At 33.2% G+C, this 19,622-nt stretch overlaps 1 protein-coding gene across 3 annotated transcripts in view; it reads right to left on the reverse strand.

The window, feature by feature from the left end:
• The window catches only part of LOC143085251 (bridge-like lipid transfer protein family member 1), an 85,434-nt gene that overhangs the window by 44,835 nt on the left and 20,977 nt on the right, over positions 1 to 19,622 (reverse strand). For 2 of the 3 annotated variants that reach the window (XM_076261495.1, XM_076261494.1), the window contains exons 19-32: positions 16,510 to 18,229; positions 15,910 to 16,021; positions 15,082 to 15,316; positions 13,099 to 14,234; positions 11,840 to 12,020; positions 9,034 to 11,272; positions 7,931 to 8,080; positions 7,136 to 7,229; positions 5,316 to 5,528; positions 4,843 to 5,038; positions 4,153 to 4,242; positions 3,481 to 3,504; positions 1,235 to 1,474; positions 545 to 667 (exon numbers count right to left, since the gene is read on the reverse strand). In XM_076261495.1, the coding sequence (XP_076117610.1) occupies positions 545 to 667; positions 1,235 to 1,474; positions 3,481 to 3,504; positions 4,153 to 4,242; positions 4,843 to 5,038; positions 5,316 to 5,528; positions 7,136 to 7,229; positions 7,931 to 8,080; positions 9,034 to 11,272; positions 11,840 to 12,020; positions 13,099 to 14,234; positions 15,082 to 15,316; positions 15,910 to 16,021; positions 16,510 to 18,229 (6,753 nt within the window). The remainder of the gene's footprint in view (positions 1 to 544; positions 668 to 1,234; positions 1,475 to 3,480; positions 3,505 to 4,152; positions 4,243 to 4,842; positions 5,039 to 5,315; positions 5,529 to 7,135; positions 7,230 to 7,930; positions 8,081 to 9,033; positions 11,273 to 11,839; positions 12,021 to 13,098; positions 14,235 to 15,081; positions 15,317 to 15,909; positions 16,022 to 16,509; positions 18,230 to 19,622) is intronic. The other variant, XM_076261496.1, reaches the window with a different exon arrangement.

Below are 19,622 nucleotides of genomic sequence, written 5' to 3' on the forward strand. Positions count from 1 at the left end.
TATTGTGTCATAGATCAAATTTATTCGTTCATTGTATGTGTATTTGTTTGTGTAAATGTATTTTGATTGAGTTAAGCCATTTCAATTGATATAGTGTGTCCTTCTATGTTGTGATGTTACACTATTGTTACAGGTAAGAATGAAGGTAGGTACATATTTAAACATTTGAATCCGCTGCATTTGTTTGCATCTGTCCTAAGTCAGGATCCTGATGTTAAGTGGTTGTCATTTGGTAGTGTGGTTCATAAGTGTTTCTTGTTTCTTGTTTTTTATATATAGATTAGACCATTGGTTTTCCTGTTTTAATGGCTTTACACTAGTAATTTTTGGGTTCCTTTACAGCTTGATGTTCAGAGTGAGCCAAGGCTCCATGTTGAAGGTTGTACTTATATGGTTTACTATTACAAATTGTGACTTGGATGGAGAGTTGTCTCATTGGCACTCATACCACATCTTCCTATATCTAATTACATTGTAATATATTCATATACACAAAACTTAATTATCTATAACACTAGGTTCACCTCTATGAAACTAAACATACCTTAAATCTGAAGAGTAAGGAATATAAGACTGGTTGTGATGTAGGGTCAGGTTCTATTTCATCCACCCATAATGGTACAGGCTGGTCAGATCCTGACACTTTCTGTACCAACTCATTAACTTCCTGAAACAAACAAACAAATTCTGCTCAAACTGTTGTCTTACAAGAAGAAACCATATAGATTGACTGGAAGCTCTGTAACTTATGTAATTCCAATATGACCCCTCTCCCCAACTTTATAAAAATCAAAGTGTTATATAAAAGTGTTGTTTGTAAATTCACAATATAAATAGACTCATACATGTATCATTACTGGACATCATCAATATGCCAGATTGATAATAACGAGATAACTGTATTGTATTTTAAGCTTGGACAGCATCAATTGGTGATTTGAAATTAAGTTTACCGGTGACGCCTTAGCAGAGCCAGTAAACAGCTATTTGTAACATCAAATCACCAATTGATAGAGTCTGAGCTTAAAATACAAAACTGACAGAAAACAATGTGAAATCATAGATTTAAAATTTGTGATACATTCTCTGTGCTTGCACAACATTTTCATAGCATCAATTGTGAATTGACAGAGTTTTTGCATAGGATTTTAAATAGAAAACAAATAATCAAAGGAAAAAAATGCATAAATAAAACCCTTCAGCTGTAAGAGGTGTAAACACAAATGACTCATACCTTCATGAAAACCTTCTGTACAAATACAAGATGGTTAAGTAGATCTGTGGAAAGGCTGTGTTCTAACATTCCTACTTCAGCTACACCATTTAGATAACTACCCTCCCTCCATACCAAACCATCAGTCAACGACTCACTGGTACCCGTGTTAGAGTTGTAACTACGATAGTCGGCATACATATGAATTGGTGGCAAGTCTATACTAGCTGATGATGGTATTGAAGTCTCGGTTGTCATCACCTAAAAATAACGATATAAAATTATCAGTCATTGTATGCATAAGAACATTTGTCCAATTGGGCCATTTCAATGGCCGAAATATTTTTGAAGGCAACAAGAGGGATCTGGAAAGTTTCGTCAATAAGTATTTATTAACATAATACAGGTGTACAAATCTAGATTGAGATTATTTTCTTCTATTCATCTGAAAGTCAGCTGGAATATAAACCATGTGTTATAAAATCATAACATGCATGTTGCATGTGTATCTGTTCAATTAGAACTTTAACATATTCCTTTTTTATTTGCATAATTAAAAATACTTTCTCTAATTTTTCTGCTATTTCCACATTTCTTGAGCAGTGTGAGAAAAATATTTAGTGAAATATCTGTTATCAGCTAATAATGATTGGTTGAAATTTAATTATGACATTAAATTTCTTGATTTCTTCTCAATTTCCTATTGTGACTTCTTGAATGCCTGATAACATCACATATAAAGAACACAAATTTCTGAAATTGTTTGAAAAGAAAAGAGAAACAGATTCCACCACTATAACTTGTGTATTACGATATTTATCCACTCTCAACAGTTAAAAATTTAATTATTCAAAAAGCTCAGCAAGCCTCTGGCTTTATATATAGTAAAATTTAACTGTCTGGAGTTGAGATATACTGTAAGACATTTGCTGCAGTTATGGATCTATATTTCTCATAAAATTAATACAATGGGTATCATGATATCTTCAGATGAGTAATAACAATGCAGGTAGGCATACTTTCTCTGTCAAAAGACACCAGAAAACTATAATTAAAGCATGTGAAATCATGAATTGCATCATTTGCCTTTTAAAACATAGAATTTATTATTTTAAGGGCTGTTCCATAAAATCATACATAGAAGTAGGGAAGGCATTGCAAAATCTCTTCTACAGGTAGGTGGCACATACCTTTTTTTTTAAATAAAAATATAATTGAAATGTTCAAATTGCCTCTAGGTGGTCATATAAAAAAAAGTGCCTTCCCTTGCTATTATGTAACATTTTGATGCAACAGTTGTTAGAACATTCATATAAAATTAGGTAATAAAACACTGTTGTTTTATTCAGATTTAAAGTCATGAATTCATTTACATTGAATCAAAATCCCATGTTTATACCTCTTGTTTTACTGATTCACCACTGAAGAAATTCAAGAATATTTGTGTGTTCAAGAGCAATCCTGTCGTCATAAGAGCAAGGAAGAGTAAGAAATATTGTGTGCATCTACTAATGATTGAAATAGGGAATATGTGTATACAAATGCAGATTTTACAATGTATATATGATGATCTTTCATAATATTTAAGAAATGTACAATATGCAATGAAGTATGATTAATTAGCATGTTTTAAATTGAAATTGCATATCTATTGCATGTAAAACAAATGTGAAAAATAATAATAATTATATTTGCCAAACTTTAAAAGAATTTGCAAATCAAAGCTTAAGAACTGAAGATTTCCTCACAAATCATTCAAATGTGCATTCTTTTCTTGCACCTGATCAGTACAATTTGAATTTTACCTAGATTTATTTAGACATTAAAAATAAACTTGTGTGAAACAGCTAGATTCTGGTGATGTCAACATATACTGTGGATTCAATTGATTTGTGGGAACCAATTTTTGTGGATTAACCAAAATTTATATTTTCATGGATATTTTATATCATGGATCAGCTGAAGTGGGCTTACAAACCTACAAAAATATATGCTTCTTTGAACATTCAAATTTGTAGTTCATGTTTTCCCCTGAAATCCACAAAAAAAGGTACCCTTCAATCAATGAATTCACAGTATTTGAGGTTTAACACAGCTATTTTAATCGCAAAATACGATATTCTTTTGAACACTTGAATGATTTTAGTTGTAAGAGATTAGTATGATTTTTAATGGAATGATAGATTGTGTATTTGCATCAATTCATAATTTTTACTGTGTAATATAAGGACCATTCTCTTAAATAGATATAAAATTCAATAATCTACCTTCCCAAACTTTCTCTTCAGTTGCTGTATTGAATTAAACTTCGATAATAAATAACAAAATAATTTTCTAACCCCAGAAGTTGATACAATGTAACCATACCATATATTCAACAATTTACAATAAGCTAAAAAATTGATGTATGAAAACTGTTCTGGCTATTTTAAAAGTCTATCATCTATATTGGAGCAAATATTCTGTTACACATCAATTCTGCACTTAACCTGAGACAGCTTATGCAAATACAATGTGAATCATATTTTGCAAATTTCTTTTGATATCAATATTTCTTAATTCAAATAACAATTTTAAAACTAAAGAGTACTACTAAATGTCACCTGCAGTACTGATTATTTTTGAATTTATGCTGAAATTCTTTAAGATCCAATTTTAACTACAAGTATCACAAAAACTTAACATTTATCTTTTATACACATTGCTTGTAAATAATTTCCAAAGCTTTAACAAATAAACTAGTATTTTCTGACATCATTTAACCTTAACATAAACTTGAAAGGTAAGAAGTACGCTATTGTGTATGACTAAATGTTAATTAAAAAATATATCAAATAATTTTAAAATCTAAGCTAACACATGAATTACTAAAAATAATAATTTGTTTTTTGTCAACAATCAAAGTTTATAACCACTAGGATACTTGATTTCTATATTACCTTAGATTTAAAACTAAGAGCATGACTCGGTAGATCCAGTGTGAAATGAGCTTTCTTTCCTGCTATACCACTAACAGTAATGGAGTTTGTCTGAAAAATAACAAAATATCATTAAGTTTTAAACTACTGTACTCACCATCAAACAGAACTACCAAAACCTTTTGTAGGAAAGTTGATTTGTCCATGGAAGTCATATTCAAAAGGAATAACAACGACTAATTAGCATGTATTAACAGCTTGCAGAGTTCTGTACTACAGTCATATGCTTTTATCAAATTATAGTCTCAGCGGCAAGACCCCTTTGGTTACTATCTGTGATACCGCAGTTGTATAATGGCATCTGGAATTTTTTATCAGTCACCTAATTTTATTGAGTCCAGTAATTATAAAACACCTGTGTGAAATCTGAGGTTTAGTAATAAGAAGGTGGCGATGTATCATATAAAACTTCTACCTAAGTCATATGATGTAAAAAAAACCTTGAAAAACGGAAGAGAATTGTTCAAACTACAACAGTTTAGCATAGAGAATTGTATTTAATTTAGCATATTTTTTGCTTTTTCTTCTCACGAAAGTTGCAAAATAAGTTGGTTTACAACAATTTCTTTGTGCATATACCAGGCTGTATATGTATGAAAAATACTGAACAATAGTTCAATGATAAATACAAATCCTTGATATTTCTTTTACCTTGTATTGTGCCTTTAGAGAAGGTAGCAAAGATGCACCAACAGTTATACCCTGTAATATAGCCTTAATATGGATGTGTAAGAAAGTTGGTTTGTTGGTTGACTCTCTTTTTACTGGTTTCGTTGTGCTTTTCTGTTTCTCTGCTTTTTGTTGGTTTTCAGGAATACCACTTTCATACATGGTTTCTAACACACGCCTGAAAAATATCAAAATGATTTATTATTAACACATATATAAAAATAAGTTCTGAACTTTTATGTAAAAGTTCTAGTACATCCTGTAATGTGATTAACATTTTCAACTTATAGGCATGCTTTATAATTTGCAGTCATAAAATGGGAAAGTATAACATTTTAAATTTCTTTTCTGAAGTATAATAGATAAATAAAGTCACTGTTATAATACAGAATGGCTACTAAATGGGTCATTTGAATCATGCACTTAACCACAAAAGCTTTAATGTAAATACTGACCCTGCTCTAGACATTGGCCTTCTAAATTCCTGGAGAGTGGTTGACAGTTCCCTAGAACTCCTCGTGACCATACCATGTAATACTACAGGATGTTGAGGGATGTCTACATGTATGGCCCCTATAGATACCATGGCAGAGTTATGTTCTTTTGCTCTCCTCAGAATGGTGGTATGTAATCCAAGGGATCGGTCTATTCTTACTGTCACCACTGTCCTGAAATATCACAAGATTCAAATAGTAAACATTTGTATGCGTAAAAATGAATAAATCTTAAAAAAAATTGAAAAATTATGGCTGTAATTTTTTAATTTACATACCAAAGTTAAAAAAAAAATTGAAAATTATGGCTGTAATTTTTTAAATTTCATACCAAAGTTCAAAAACAAAATTGGGCAAAGAGTTTTTATCATGACAATTTCGTTTTATCATACATGAATGGCAAAGAAGATTACGTTTTAATTTCCAAGAGACAGTTCTACTTAAACAAAAGGTATAATGCAGTGTGTTTGACATTATAAGATAACAACGAGATAAAGAAACCCACAACATATTACAAACATACATGTCAAGTGACATGATATTCACGTGTAATACACGCTTTTTCAACGGTTTACACGCAAGGATTTTGTCACATGGCGTGTACACGCTTTTCACCACTTTACACGCAATTACACGCTTTTTCGTTCTTTTCATTTTTTGGTTGTTAGTGATATCGCTATTCTCGGGTTTTTTCCTTATTCGGCGATAAATACCGAAAAATTCGAAGTAATTGTTTGGCTGCCACATTGTTTGTTTTTCTATATGGACAAACAGTAAAATGTAAGTAGTTTGTGATTAGTTTTAACAATTTTGACTTTCTTTCAAATTCACTTTTTAGGGGACATGTGCACCGTCTGTACCGTCGTCTAAAGTGCCGATCGTTAAGCCAAAACGATGTGTACGGCAAGATTCAAGATTTATAAATTATATTTTAGAGTTCGAGTTTAAATGATCGAGTGACAAATAACGCATATTTTGTGCATTCTATGTTGCAATGATAAGAAAACCAATACATGTGAGAGGAGAAATACAATGTAGCTATTTGAATAAGCATTTAACATGTTTATCTAATGGAAATCAAATTTATAAAACATTTTTCTTTTTCAATTTCAGTTTCAGTTTCAAATCTAGCCAACACGGCAATAGATTTCTACAGGCCATGGGAATAAAAATATCACAGAACTGTTGGATCAGCTCTCATAGTACCAGTTTTCTTCTGATGAACTACCCAGTTTTAACCAGGCAATAGCAATGGGAGCAATGGCAGAAATAATAGATGACATTTTACATTGCTCAAAAAAAACATGACATTCTTTCAAATCTTGATGAAGCTAATTCAGTCAAATATCAATTCCAACTGTGGGAGAGCCTTTTCAATTATAAAGAAATTGACACTGAATTCGGATGAGAACTTGACTATGTTACATTTGTATTGTGTGCTGTTATCAAATAAATGTAACTAAACATGAAACTGGCAGTTGTTTTGAATATGTGCCTAGTGGTGGTGCTTTAAAAGCAACATAACAGACCACTGTTTAATACAATAAAAGTTTACAGTAGAATATGTATATTGTTTTTTTATATTCACAACTTTGTATGAAATTGTGAACATTACAACATTCATATTAACAAGTCCGCATCTACGTCACGCGTTTTCACACGCTTTTTGACATATCATGTCATGTCATGACATGATTTCCCATTGTAAGAGGTTGACATGTATGATTACAAACAGAATTGAATTTTAAAGGTTGCGTAAAAATCTGAGATCCCATACTTACTTAATGTCAGGCGGTAAACCTTCCAGTAAAACTATATTGGTGTTTCCTATGTGAGCTGTGACTGAAGACTCAGATGATTTCCTGTGTAGAAAACCTACAAAACAACAACTTACTTGATATATATTATGACAAATCATAATCCACAAAAACTAAACAAAACTGCTCAAATGTTAAGATTGATTCAGTTTTTGCAGATTTTTCTAGATTCTAAATAAAAAAAAAATGCTAAATAAATCTTTCTTTACAATATTGTATTCAGGTTTTGTGACTCATTTCACACAAAAAAACTTCTGGTAATAATAATCTTAAGCCCCTAAACTCTTTAGAAGTAACTTATCAATTTTTAACAAAGATCTTTATAAGACAAGCCTTAAGAATTAGCTGCATATCACTTTCTGATGTAACTTGATCTATGGAGTGAAACATTTTGATTTTGTTAAACCATCAAATTTACAAACCTATAATTTGTCAATTATAAGAATATGACTGATCATCACATAAATCTTTTTGTGTTATCAAAAAGCCTCGTAAAATTTTGGCATTTGACCTTCAGGTGTCTGAGAATGTCCAACATTATTTATGATAGTCTACATTTCTCTTCAGATATAATATTGAAAAGCTTGAAATTGGAAATAAAGGGAGATGTGAGTAAAAGCTAATAAGACAGCTACCTGGCAGCACAAAAGACAGCTAGAGTTTAAGAATGATTCAGCAATGGTTGAGAATATGTTGTGTGAAAAGTTTTACAGACTTCCATTTCTTCTTGATTCTAAACAAACTGTGAAATCATCAAACCTTTTGCTTTTTCTTTATATGATCCACTAGCATGTACACTTTTCATTTCAGCTTCAAGTTTGAGACCACTTAACAATGCCTGCATTCTGACTCTCTCCACTTTAGCAATACCAAACACAACCAAGGTTATACTCTCTCCAACATATATACCTAATAAAATACAAATCATTAAATAATATAATTTTGTATTGCTTTATCTGTATTCATGCAAGTCTGGAGCTGGCATGTCAGTTAACTGCTAGTAGTCTGTTGTTATTTATGTATTATTGTCATTTTGTTTATTTTCTTTGGTTACATCTTCTGACATCAGACTCAGACTTCTCTTGAACTGAATTTTAATGTGCGTATTGTTATGCATTTACTTTTCTACATTGGTTAGAGGTATAGGGGGAGGGTTGAGATCTCACAAACATGTTTAACCCCGCCGCATTTTTGCGCCTGTCCCAAGTCAGGAGCCTCTGGCCTTTGTTAGTCTTGTATTATTTTAATTTTAGTTTCTTGTGTACAATTTGGAAATTAGTCTGGCGTTCATTATCACTGGACTAGTATATATTTGTTTAGGGGCCAGCTGAAGGACGCCTCAGGGTGCGGGAATTTCTCGCTACATTGAAGACCTGTTGGTGACCCTCTGCTGTTGTCTTTTATTTGGTCGGGTTGTTGTCTCTTTGACACATTCCCCATTTCTATTCTCAATTTTAACTGTGGTAAATCTTGAGAGTAGAATAAAATTTAGTTCAATATGTGTCCTTTTAATTCAAATATCTTTATATTGTACTGAGATAAAAAAAATAATCAATGCATGTTGCTTTAAATGCAGGTGGGTGCCATTCAAGAATTTGAATCCTTACAAAGTTATATTGGCTTTAAATCTGTATGTGTTTTTCCTCAAATAAGCACACAGCAGTGGAGAAATAAGACCCATAAGGCATAACTACAACTATCACAACAAAAACAACATCCAAGAATGTCAGTCTAGTGTAAAAAGATTTCATATCAACATGCTAAGTGCTAAATAGGGTATTTAATGGACAACAATCCCCTAATAATCTTTCAGACTGAATATGGCATATGACAGGACATTACTAGTTTATGATTTTACTTACTTTGTCTAAAACTGGTTCTACTGAATGCAGGGTGAGGGGGCTTTTTACTGGTACCCTCCCCAGTTCCTCCTATCTCCTTCTCTTCAATGTCATTTATATCCTGTTTAGATTTATTTTTCAATTTTGTACTGCCTGACAGAGTGCCAATATTCCCTGCAACAGGCTCTCTAGACCCTCCAACACGTTCTCTGGACCCACCCTCTGGTTCCTCAACTATAACTGGTAGCAGTTTAGCAACAGTAGGCCTGCGTCCCAATATAGTCTTAGTTTCAGGCATTGTGGAATACAATTCTAACAGATGATATAATGTCCTCCAGCATTTAGGAGTGGATTCTTTGATTTCGTCCACTATTGTCTTTTCAGCCACGATCGGTGAAGATGTGTCTTCCATGTCAATTGTAACAGAATCACTGTAATTCAAAGACTGGGGAGGTGTCAACAATTCAGATGATTTGCTTTGTACATTAGGAATTGGTATAGGGTCTGACTTTGACGTCTTTTTGGTTTGAAAAATATTTGTCCTCTTTAAAGATAATGTCATATGTTTGTCTGGCCTTTTCTGTTCAGGTCTTTGAAAGTTCAAAGGAAGACAAGCCAATGCAGATGTTTTTCTATGAGAAGGTGGAATTTCAATAGTGATTTGGCCTGGACCAGATTCACTAGAGGAAGTAGAATCCTTCATTTTAGACAAATTTTCAACTGATGGAGGACTAGCTAGTCCTGAATGAGAAATATCCGAATGTTGAGTATCTGCACTGGAAGTTGAACCTTTAGAATCCTGTTTCCTGTGTGTTTTAACCCATTCGAGATTCGAGTGACTGTGTTTAAGTTCTTTCTTTGTGTCTTTGATATTGTCTGCCATTGTAACAAATTGATGCACGAGTCTCAAAAGCGGCATATCAACATGCTGAGTAACTGATTCACAGTTCATCATGAAATTGACTTGTAACGTTGTTGGTTTTGCTTCCAATTTATGCATAGCAAAGTTAAGGGGAGGTTTTCCATTGTTTTTATCCTCACTACCTCCAGATTCTTTATTATCAAAATCAACCACATCTTTCATAGCAATGTGAGCTAGAAAACCTTCACATAAAAATGCAGGCACAGCATTAAAATCAATTAATTTTCTTTTCTTTGATTTTTCTTTCCTTCGATGATATCTCTCAGAGCTTACAATCTGAATCTTTATAGTTTCAAGCTGCCCTTGCAAGGAAAGACTTCCACCAAATTTCTTCATCATTGCAGTTGGGCGAACTCCTTCTACGTGTAATCCTATGCTTTGAAGGAAGGGTTTGAACAAACTTCTAGCATCAGCCAGCTGCATAATAGATGTTGCTTTAGAGAATTGTTCATCACTCAAATCTAGTCGGCTGTCATCTTGGCTCCAAGCACTACCAAAAGCCCCCAGAAGGGAATCCTGTCTTTTGAATAAATGTGAGTCATCAAAATCAAATTCTTCCTGCTTTGCCATCCATTGATATAAGTCTTGTGTTTTGTCAACATTGGCATTGTTCTTTAAAATTGATTTAGAAAACTCTGTCTTCATCGGAGTAGCTGGAGGAGTCATGTCACTTTTGTCCATACTTGTCAAACTAGCAGCCGCAGAATGAAAACTATAATTACTGTCATTACGATGCAGTGATTGGTGAGGGGCTAGTAGCGGGTTTGGCGTTGCACTACTTCCTGTCACCTGTCTATCTGGAGATTCGTTGGCTCCTGAGTTTTGAGATAGTCCTCCTTGTAAATAGGATTTTAATTTTTTGTATTGTACTGAGGGCATGGAAGATGACCCTTCATGATCTTTTTTTCCTCTGACATGAAAACTTGAAATTGACCCAGATTTATGTATTGATCCGTCGTCTCCTGTCAATAATGATACTCTTTCATCTACAACATCAAAGTTTTCCTCACTCATGTTATCCCCACATTCATCGTCATCACTATTTTCATCGTCACCTAGTGGCAAGGCAAATTTAACTGTGTAGGGACGTACAGTTTTTTGAGATTTGAAATCCATTTCTGACAGTTGTGGCATGTACAATACATTTTTCCACTGTCGTGTCAAAGCAAGTATTCCTTTTTGTATTGTTATCAGTTGAGGAAGTGTGTCTGCTTGAACAGCTCTTTCTACAGGTTTGGTGCCCACTTTATACAGGTATTTTCTGAGAACTGTAAACAGCTGACATGAAGGTTCCTCTACTAGTATTCTGGCTAATGGAGTCATTTTGTAGTACTTGCTCTGAAAAAAAACCCAGATTTTTAAGACAAAATCTTTTGAAGATGTATGATTAACTGATATTTGTTTTTCAATAAAACTACAGTCTAAATGGCTTACTTAACTGCACCTACCTACACTCCAATATAGCACATGCATTAGGTCCAACTCCCTTTAATGTGCTTCAACATTTACATATAGTTTTTACCTAGCAATGTATTTTCAAAATAGACCCATTATAATCAAGTAAAGAATGTCAAATGGGGGCCATGTTTTATATTTCATATTTTAATATGTTTATATTAAAATAAGTCAAACATTATTCTTTCCAACATTTGTTCACATTGGGAATGTATTTAAAGAGGAGATTATGAAAATGAAACTTTCAAAGATTTAGATATGAGACTGTATTGCACCAAATCAACATACTATGAAACACATTTCTAAAAGTTTTTTCTATAAACCTCATTATAAAAACTTCCCCTTCTTATTTAAGTGTATAATCAGAGGAAAGAGTTACCTATACTATAGCATCCGTGTTTATTTTTTCTTATATAGACTTTTTCAGAATACATGAAATACTAAACAAACCTTGCTAGGAAAGTGAACACTGGATTCCTCCAGCCCATCAGTCATGATACAGGCCATAACAGAACTAGTACGATGTGTAAGAGTTAACATCATATGTTTGACTGAACAAATCAGCCTGTCCAAAGGGTTCATCCAGGCATTGATAGCGGGTGTACCTGTACTCAATAGATTCCAGTCATGTCTGAAATCATACAGAAGCAGAATTTAACACAATTTCTCAAATGTCGTTCTACAAATCATAACATTATAAACACTTCTCATCTAGAATATTTTTGTAAAAGATTTTATTTGGTTTCTATGATTTTTTTCAACTGAAGTACATAATTTTTGACCAAAACATCTAATCCTATTTTTGATTTGAATGCTTTGATAGGTTGCTGTCTCATAGACATATACCCTCCTTTTATTCACATACTGTGAAAGTACTTTAATTCGTGGGTATCAATTTTCGTGGTTTGAGCAATATTTACATGTTCGTGGGTTTTTAAATTCGTGGATTTTAGTTTTCTAAAAAATAAAATGAAAGATTAAAGCCTTTAGAAACGAAGGTAACAAACATTCTGGATTGAAGGAAATTGCAAAGTAAACATTGACCCGTTTAAATCGTAGTGATAACACTAATTAACCCATGATAAAGTGATCAGCAGATTAAAGATTACAAAAGGTGTTAATTAGGTCATAAACATGTCACCTAAAGAAAACAGTAACATAAACAAATGTTATAAACGTATCTTGAATTGTCAAATAATTCTTATTAAAATCAAGCCCAGCATGAAATTATTAATTCCCATATGTACGAGAACTAGGAGGATATAAAATGAACACTTTATCAATTAGCATATCATTCCGGAAATCTAACTTTCATCGATCAAAAATATTTTTTATGAGAATTTAAAGATCAAAAGTTGTACAGTTTATGTTATTAAAGATTAAATGGGTATAATCCTGCATGTGGTTGTAGTTCTGTGACTGCTATTAAAGTATTCTCAGATTTGGCGTTATTCAATATATTCTCTAGATCATATTGATCAGTTACTGTAGTCAAACCTACCGATGGGGATCTTTCCATGTCTTGATTTGGACAATGGTTGTTTTATTTCGTTGGACACTTAAATTCGTGGATAAAGTCATCCACGAAATCCACGAAAATTGGTACCCCACGAATAAAAGTACTTTCACAGTATTCATGTATTGTGAGTTTCAAATAATAGCAATATGGAAAGATATAAGACAATTTTTCCATTACAGTGATTTCTTACTTTGTGAAATCCACTTTCCTCTTGATAGAAATTGGCGGTGGTGCAGCAAAATTAAACCAAATTGTCTTTATTTCTAGCATACCACTAGAAGCATCCCCTTTAAGAGCCTCATATTCTGTAAATGACATTAAAGATGAGGAACTTGAGGGTAGAGATACCCTGGAGTCCCAGGAATGTACTGAATCACTGTCTTTCTTATTTCCTCTATTGTGTTTGCTGGATGACAGATTTGGCTCTTCCTCTGACTTCCCTAATTCACGTTCTAATTCTAATCTAGTCGATGTCTGAATGTTTGATAACTTTTTGGCCACTTTTTCCATTTTTTGTGTAAACTGTTCATCAACATTTTCAGAAAATCCTAACCTCCTAACTGCTTTAACGTCAATATTTTCTAATCCACATTCAAACATTATGAATCCTAAAGCAGACTTGCCAGATTTAAAACTGTGTTCTCTACTTGGAACCTTTCTTGATTTTCCATCATATGGCGAACCATCAAGTGATTCTTCATCAATACTGCTTTGTCGAAACAATTTTGGTAAAGTTCCACCATGACTGTCAGTATCTCTACTTGCCTGGCGACTCATACTACGACGACTTTCTCTACTTGAATTTCTACGTACAACCTTCGGTGATGGAGTAGAGGTTGAAGGCCTCTCCCCTCTTTGCCTAGGGGAAGCTGGAAATGCAAATGCTAATGGTTTACTAAGTTCCTTGTCAAATTCAAACAAAACCTTAGACTTGTGATCGGGTATAGCTGTTAACAAGACTTGATCAGAGTAATTACTATTTTTCAGCAGTCTCTGTAACTGGATGTGTACTCTAGAAATATGAAGTGTTCCAACGTCTTCCTCTCGACAAACTTCTGTCACAAGATCTTCTTGAGACTTATCAAAGTTACTGGAATCCATTCTTTTCACATTCTGTTTCTTTGGTGAAGTCTTTATAGGTACACCACCAGGATTAGGTTTCTCCTGCATGGTTTTAACAGAATGACTGTTTGACAATAACTGACAATTGATATTGTCAAAACATACAGCTAGCAGTGAAAAACATGTCAAATCACGGATACTTTCCATAGCAGAGAAAGCTATCACTTCTTCAACCATACCTGACTGTAGAACACATATGTTAATCTGAAATTTAAAAAATAAGATATACTGTGGATTCATTTATTTTCGTGGGTAACAATTTCCCTGGTTTGAGGAAAACTTACATATTCGTGGATATTTAATTTCGTTGTTTTGGCAAAGTCTACACCTATTCCTTTGGAAACTTATAATTCGTTGCAAATTTGAATTTGTGGTTCTCCTGTACCCACGAAATCCACGAAAATTGGTATCCAACGAATATTAATTAATCCACAGTATGCAAATGAGAGAAAATGGTAAATTAGTACAATGGCTACTGAACTTAACAAAACACACAACTAGCAAAGTAAATTTGATATCTCTGCATTGTTGCTAACAAGTTACATTGAATACTACATAAAAATCAAAATACTTATGAAAACACGAACCTTAGGATTGATGTTTAAGGTCCAGCAGAAAATATGACATGAATATCAAGAATGAGAAGGTGTTTATGTGAATTCAGTTTTGTACTTTAAACATACTAAGCTGAATTTTAAGCACCAATCAAAACATAAGGTATACAAGCAATCTCATCTTTCTTTGTTATGTAGTCACTTATTTATTCTTGTTTCATATCATTGTAAAATTGCATGCTATGTTTATAGTTAATTGTACTTGGTATTTAAAAGAAACAGATTAATATAAGTTATGTACAGTTTGTTCAGAATCCTATTATTATAGTGTATTTTTGATTAATGATAAATAAATATGTTTAAACTATCTTCTGGAGAGAGACTGGTTAACTAGACATCAGGAAGGATGCTACAATGAAACCATAAATAGGTGTTTTCTACAGTTGAGTACCAGGGTCTCTGGAAGAAGAAGCATGCCCTATTTTGAACATACCAACCTTTGATAATGTAAACAGAGCCTGTATACTCTTTGTTTTCATTTCCCCACTGCTACGTCTGCTCTCGGTACTAAATTGTCTCTCTGGCATCTTTGTAACCTCACTATCAGACTTCTCTTTCACTTTCTTCAGTCGGTTCTGTCTTTTCAGGCTATCTACACATTGACTGTGTAAGCCATCTATTATTGAAGATGGGTGAAGAGCTGTCAATGTTGGAATCACGGCTTCTGTGTATCTGTTTGAAGTTTAAAATAGTATAATGTTATTTATGAACACTGTTTGGCTAAAAATATATTGAATAACATGAACTTTTATAATTTGAATTATTTTCTAATGAAAAAAACAATGGTCAATATAATGAATATAAACATCCAGTTCAAAAACATTGCAAAAACAATGTTTAATTCATAATATTTCCCCTATGCATTATTGATCAAATCCTATGATATATAAAAGGTGTTGAAATGTACATGATGTAAGGACAGAAATAAGGGTTGCTGTCTCTTTTACTTACTTTCTTACTTTAACATAAATGATCTTTTAGTGTACTTTTTTGGTGATATATGTGAGCTGTAAATGTACACTTTTGTCTTTCTTTTGAAGATTGAATGATCATGGCTTCACATCCAGAAGCAAATATCACATATATTTTCACGAACTTAGAAAAGTGGGGACAATAATAATACCTGTAACTAATTAAATCATGCTATTTAAAGACTTAGGAAACAGTGGTCCAAGAGATGTTAAAACTGAGGAAAACAGATGCAAAAACCAGGATTTTAACATCACATCTCATGATCTATAGAATTTGAAGTCATTGAATCATACCTTTGGAAAGACTCTAGAAATAATGGTGTTAACATGACATTCATAGAGCCTCTGACTTTAACCACTGCGGTGGTAATAGACGCATTCTCAGGTAAACTGTTATCTGGATCTTCTATAAACATAAACATATACATTTTAAATAATTTATAATATTTTGCAGTTTTGAACCAATATCAGGTTATTTTTAAGTAAGGTTACTTTTGTGGTTTTGGTCTTGCATTGGGCAGTAAAATTTTCGCTGTGCTCATTTTTCTTGTTTCATAGTCTTCTATTATAATGAATTAAAATCTGCAGTAAGAAGTTTGTGTAGGGTGAATTTTGTGGTAAAATGTCTTCATTGAAAATGAGAAGAATTAGACTCACAAAATTTTCTATTTTTCCCAAGTTTTAGTTTCTGTTATTGTTTTGTTTACCCTTATATGTACAAATGTATATATACAAGTTGTTACATGAGTTTAATAATCTTTCCACTTATGCGTGTCTTTTCACATTATTATCATATATCAATGTGTCTTTTAACCAATAAAATGTACATTTGTAAGCCATTGATTTATATTTTTTCAGCTTAAACTAAAAGCTTTAATTGTTTACAACGTTTACCTTCCAGAATAGAACTGTCTGCATTATCTTGAGATTCATTGACATCATCAACCTCATCTTCATCTCTCTCTTCTGTTCTGTACTCCTCTCTTGTTTTCATTAGACTTGGTGAAAAGCCCTGTCGAGTCTTGACAAACCTAGGAACACAAGCTGGACTATGTACATACTGCACTGATTGGCCGACAGAAGATAATGAGTACGTTGATTGATCTGCTATATTTGTCTTGTTGTAGCTCATTTCTGGTGACGCCTGTGACCAATCATTGCACTGATAGTGAGTCAGGTGACTAGAATAACATGACATTAATACAGGAGATTCACTTATCGGCTTTTGCACTTGCCCATGAAGATCGACTAGGAAATTTTCAGGTACCCCTGAAAAACTATCGGCATCATTTGGCTCTGTTGTTGCAGATTCATAAGATAATGTAGAGCCAGAACTTTCTGAGCTTAACTGTCGCTCAATAGGTTTTTTATCCCTTTTAATTGTATCTAATTGTATAACGGTCTGATCATTTACAGTGGAATCATGTCTTTTTAAAGTTCCGTCTAAACTCATGTTGTCAGTAGAGAGAAATGAAATACCATTATCACATATATCAGGTTGTGAAATTTCCATATCTTCATCAGCGGAATAATAACGTTCACTTTCTATAGACATTTCTGATTGTACTTTACTACCCATACCTTGCCTTAAAACTTTAGGAGTTGACAAAGACGACTTTGAGAAACTCCTTTCTGACATCTTAAAATCGTCCAGATCAGAACCTGATTTTCTGTTGATAGATTTCAATGTTGTTAGACTATCTGCTAATCCTACTCTTCGATTTCCTGAGGAATCTCTTTTACTAAAATTTTCCAAACTTTCTTTTCTTGATGACAAACTTTTACTGTCAGAAGGAGAACTTGATGATATATCTTCAGGAGACTTACTGCTAATGTTAGAAGATAGAGAAGGTTTAGTTTCAAGAATAGAATCACTTGCTGCTGATTTTAAATAAGCATCCCCAATAGATATCTGAGATTGAATTTTTCCCGGACTTTCTTGAAACAGACTTTCCTTTGGAACCTTCAAAGATTGGCTTAATGAGGACTTTTCGCCAATGATTGTAATGTTTGTTCCAGATTCTGGGGTTGTTACATTACTCATATAACCTCTTGTGAATTTAAATCCATTTCCTTTTGAAGGTGATGCTCCTTCTATTCCATTTGTAAGTGATACCTCAAACACTAATTTGTCTTTAAATAGCAAACTCTGACCAAATCCAGGATCCTGTCCAGCAGGGGACACTTTTAACACAGCAGAAAATGGTCTTTCTTTACATTTTTTAGAATTGAAAAATCCAATGCCTGTTCTATTGTTTCCAAAAAATGCACACCCACCAAGGCAGCCACATTTTCCTATTACTAACGGCAAAACTTTAATTTCTTCTGGTGGCCACAGAAACCACAATCTCCTTGTCTTTTTGTCATGAATTTTGAGAAAGTTATCCTGTATTTTGTGGAAGTCTGGGTTAGGTAATGCCATAGCTGCCTCTCCATCTATTGGTCCAATGGTTAGACCACCTGACTCAAACCATAAGTCTAATTGGCTACTGTCATGTTTTAAAGCAGAAGATGAAATAAACTGGGTCAATGAAATGTGTTCTACTCTAGCTGTTATTCCTGCTCTAGTATTAGTTCCATGCAAATTACAGGTTGACAATTTAATTGGATGCACCTAAAAAAAGAAAAAGAAAAAGAAACATCAATTTCATCAGTCACATAACACTATTTCCCATTGGATTGAGTTAAAAGGGTCGCCCAAAAGGCTATTCACATGTAAATAAAATGTTTCGGTGAGTGCTGCCTGATACAACCACAGAGGTTGAACCCTGAACAGTTGGGCCAAATTTTGACACAATATTCAAGCTTGATACTGTCTGAATTTGGATTGTTATCAAATTTTTGACATAAAATAGGTTTCAGACACACACAAAAAAAATCAAGATCTTACAAATCTATTGCGCAATACTGTACAATTAAAGATTTCTTCTTGAAACTTTCTAAAAAAAAAAAAATTTAAAATAGGAACCCCTTAAGTTAACCCTTTCCTCCAAATGACACCTTTTGACGCCACCCCCCTTACTCCATAATGACGCCTTTTGACGCCTGTGTAGTACCTCAGTTGAAACACTATGACTACAAAGTGTCTGCAGTTGACTTGATAAAATTTGTATCCAATATAAAAAGGAATATCATAGGAATATCCGACTTAAATTTATTTGATGAAATAGTTGTTTTTCACAATGCCTTAATACTTTAAAGCATATGTTCAGCATTTTATTAAAAAAATCCTATGCAAATCAAGAATGCAAAAAAAAATATTCAATGGAGGAAAGGGTTAAAAAAAATTGGAACCCACCAAAAAAAATTGGAATCCCCCTTGGACCAATTACCCCACACTCTATTCCTGCCTTTCATTTATAGTATGGAACCTTGTAGTACAATTTCAGAGAGATCCATATACTTAAACACAAGTTATTATCTGGAAACTAGATATATGCTCGTTTTTGGCCCTTTTTTGGCCCCTAATTCCTGCATGAATGGGGCAATAACCCCCAAACTCAATCCCAGCCTTCCTTTTGTGATATGGAACCTTGTGGTACAATGTCAGATAGATCCATACTCTTCATACAAGTTATTGTCCAGAAACTACAAAAATGCTTGTTTTTGGCACCTTTTTGGCCCTTAATTCCTAAACTGTTGGCACCATGTGGTATTAAACATTGTGCAACAATTTCAGAGCAATTGAAATACTTATTATCAAGTAATTATACAAGTTATTATCCTGAAAGTAGAAAAATGCTTCTTTTGGGCCCCTTTTGGGCCCCTAATTCCTAAACGGTTATGACCATCATCCCCAAAATCAATCCCAACCTTCCTTTTGTGGTATTGGACCTTCTTATAAAATTTCAAAGAGATCCGTTCATATTAACTAAAGTTATTGTCCGGAAACCAATGTGTCTTCGGACACGCAGACGACGACATCATACCATTATACGATACAAGAAAATATTTTAAGGTCGTATAAAAATATCTTGGTGACAGTTGCACACTATGCTAATTCAGAC

Source organism: Mytilus galloprovincialis, chromosome 8, assembly GCF_965363235.1.
Source record: "Mytilus galloprovincialis chromosome 8, xbMytGall1.hap1.1, whole genome shotgun sequence".
In the NCBI taxonomy this organism is placed as follows: Eukaryota; Metazoa; Mollusca; class Bivalvia; order Mytilida; family Mytilidae; genus Mytilus; species Mytilus galloprovincialis.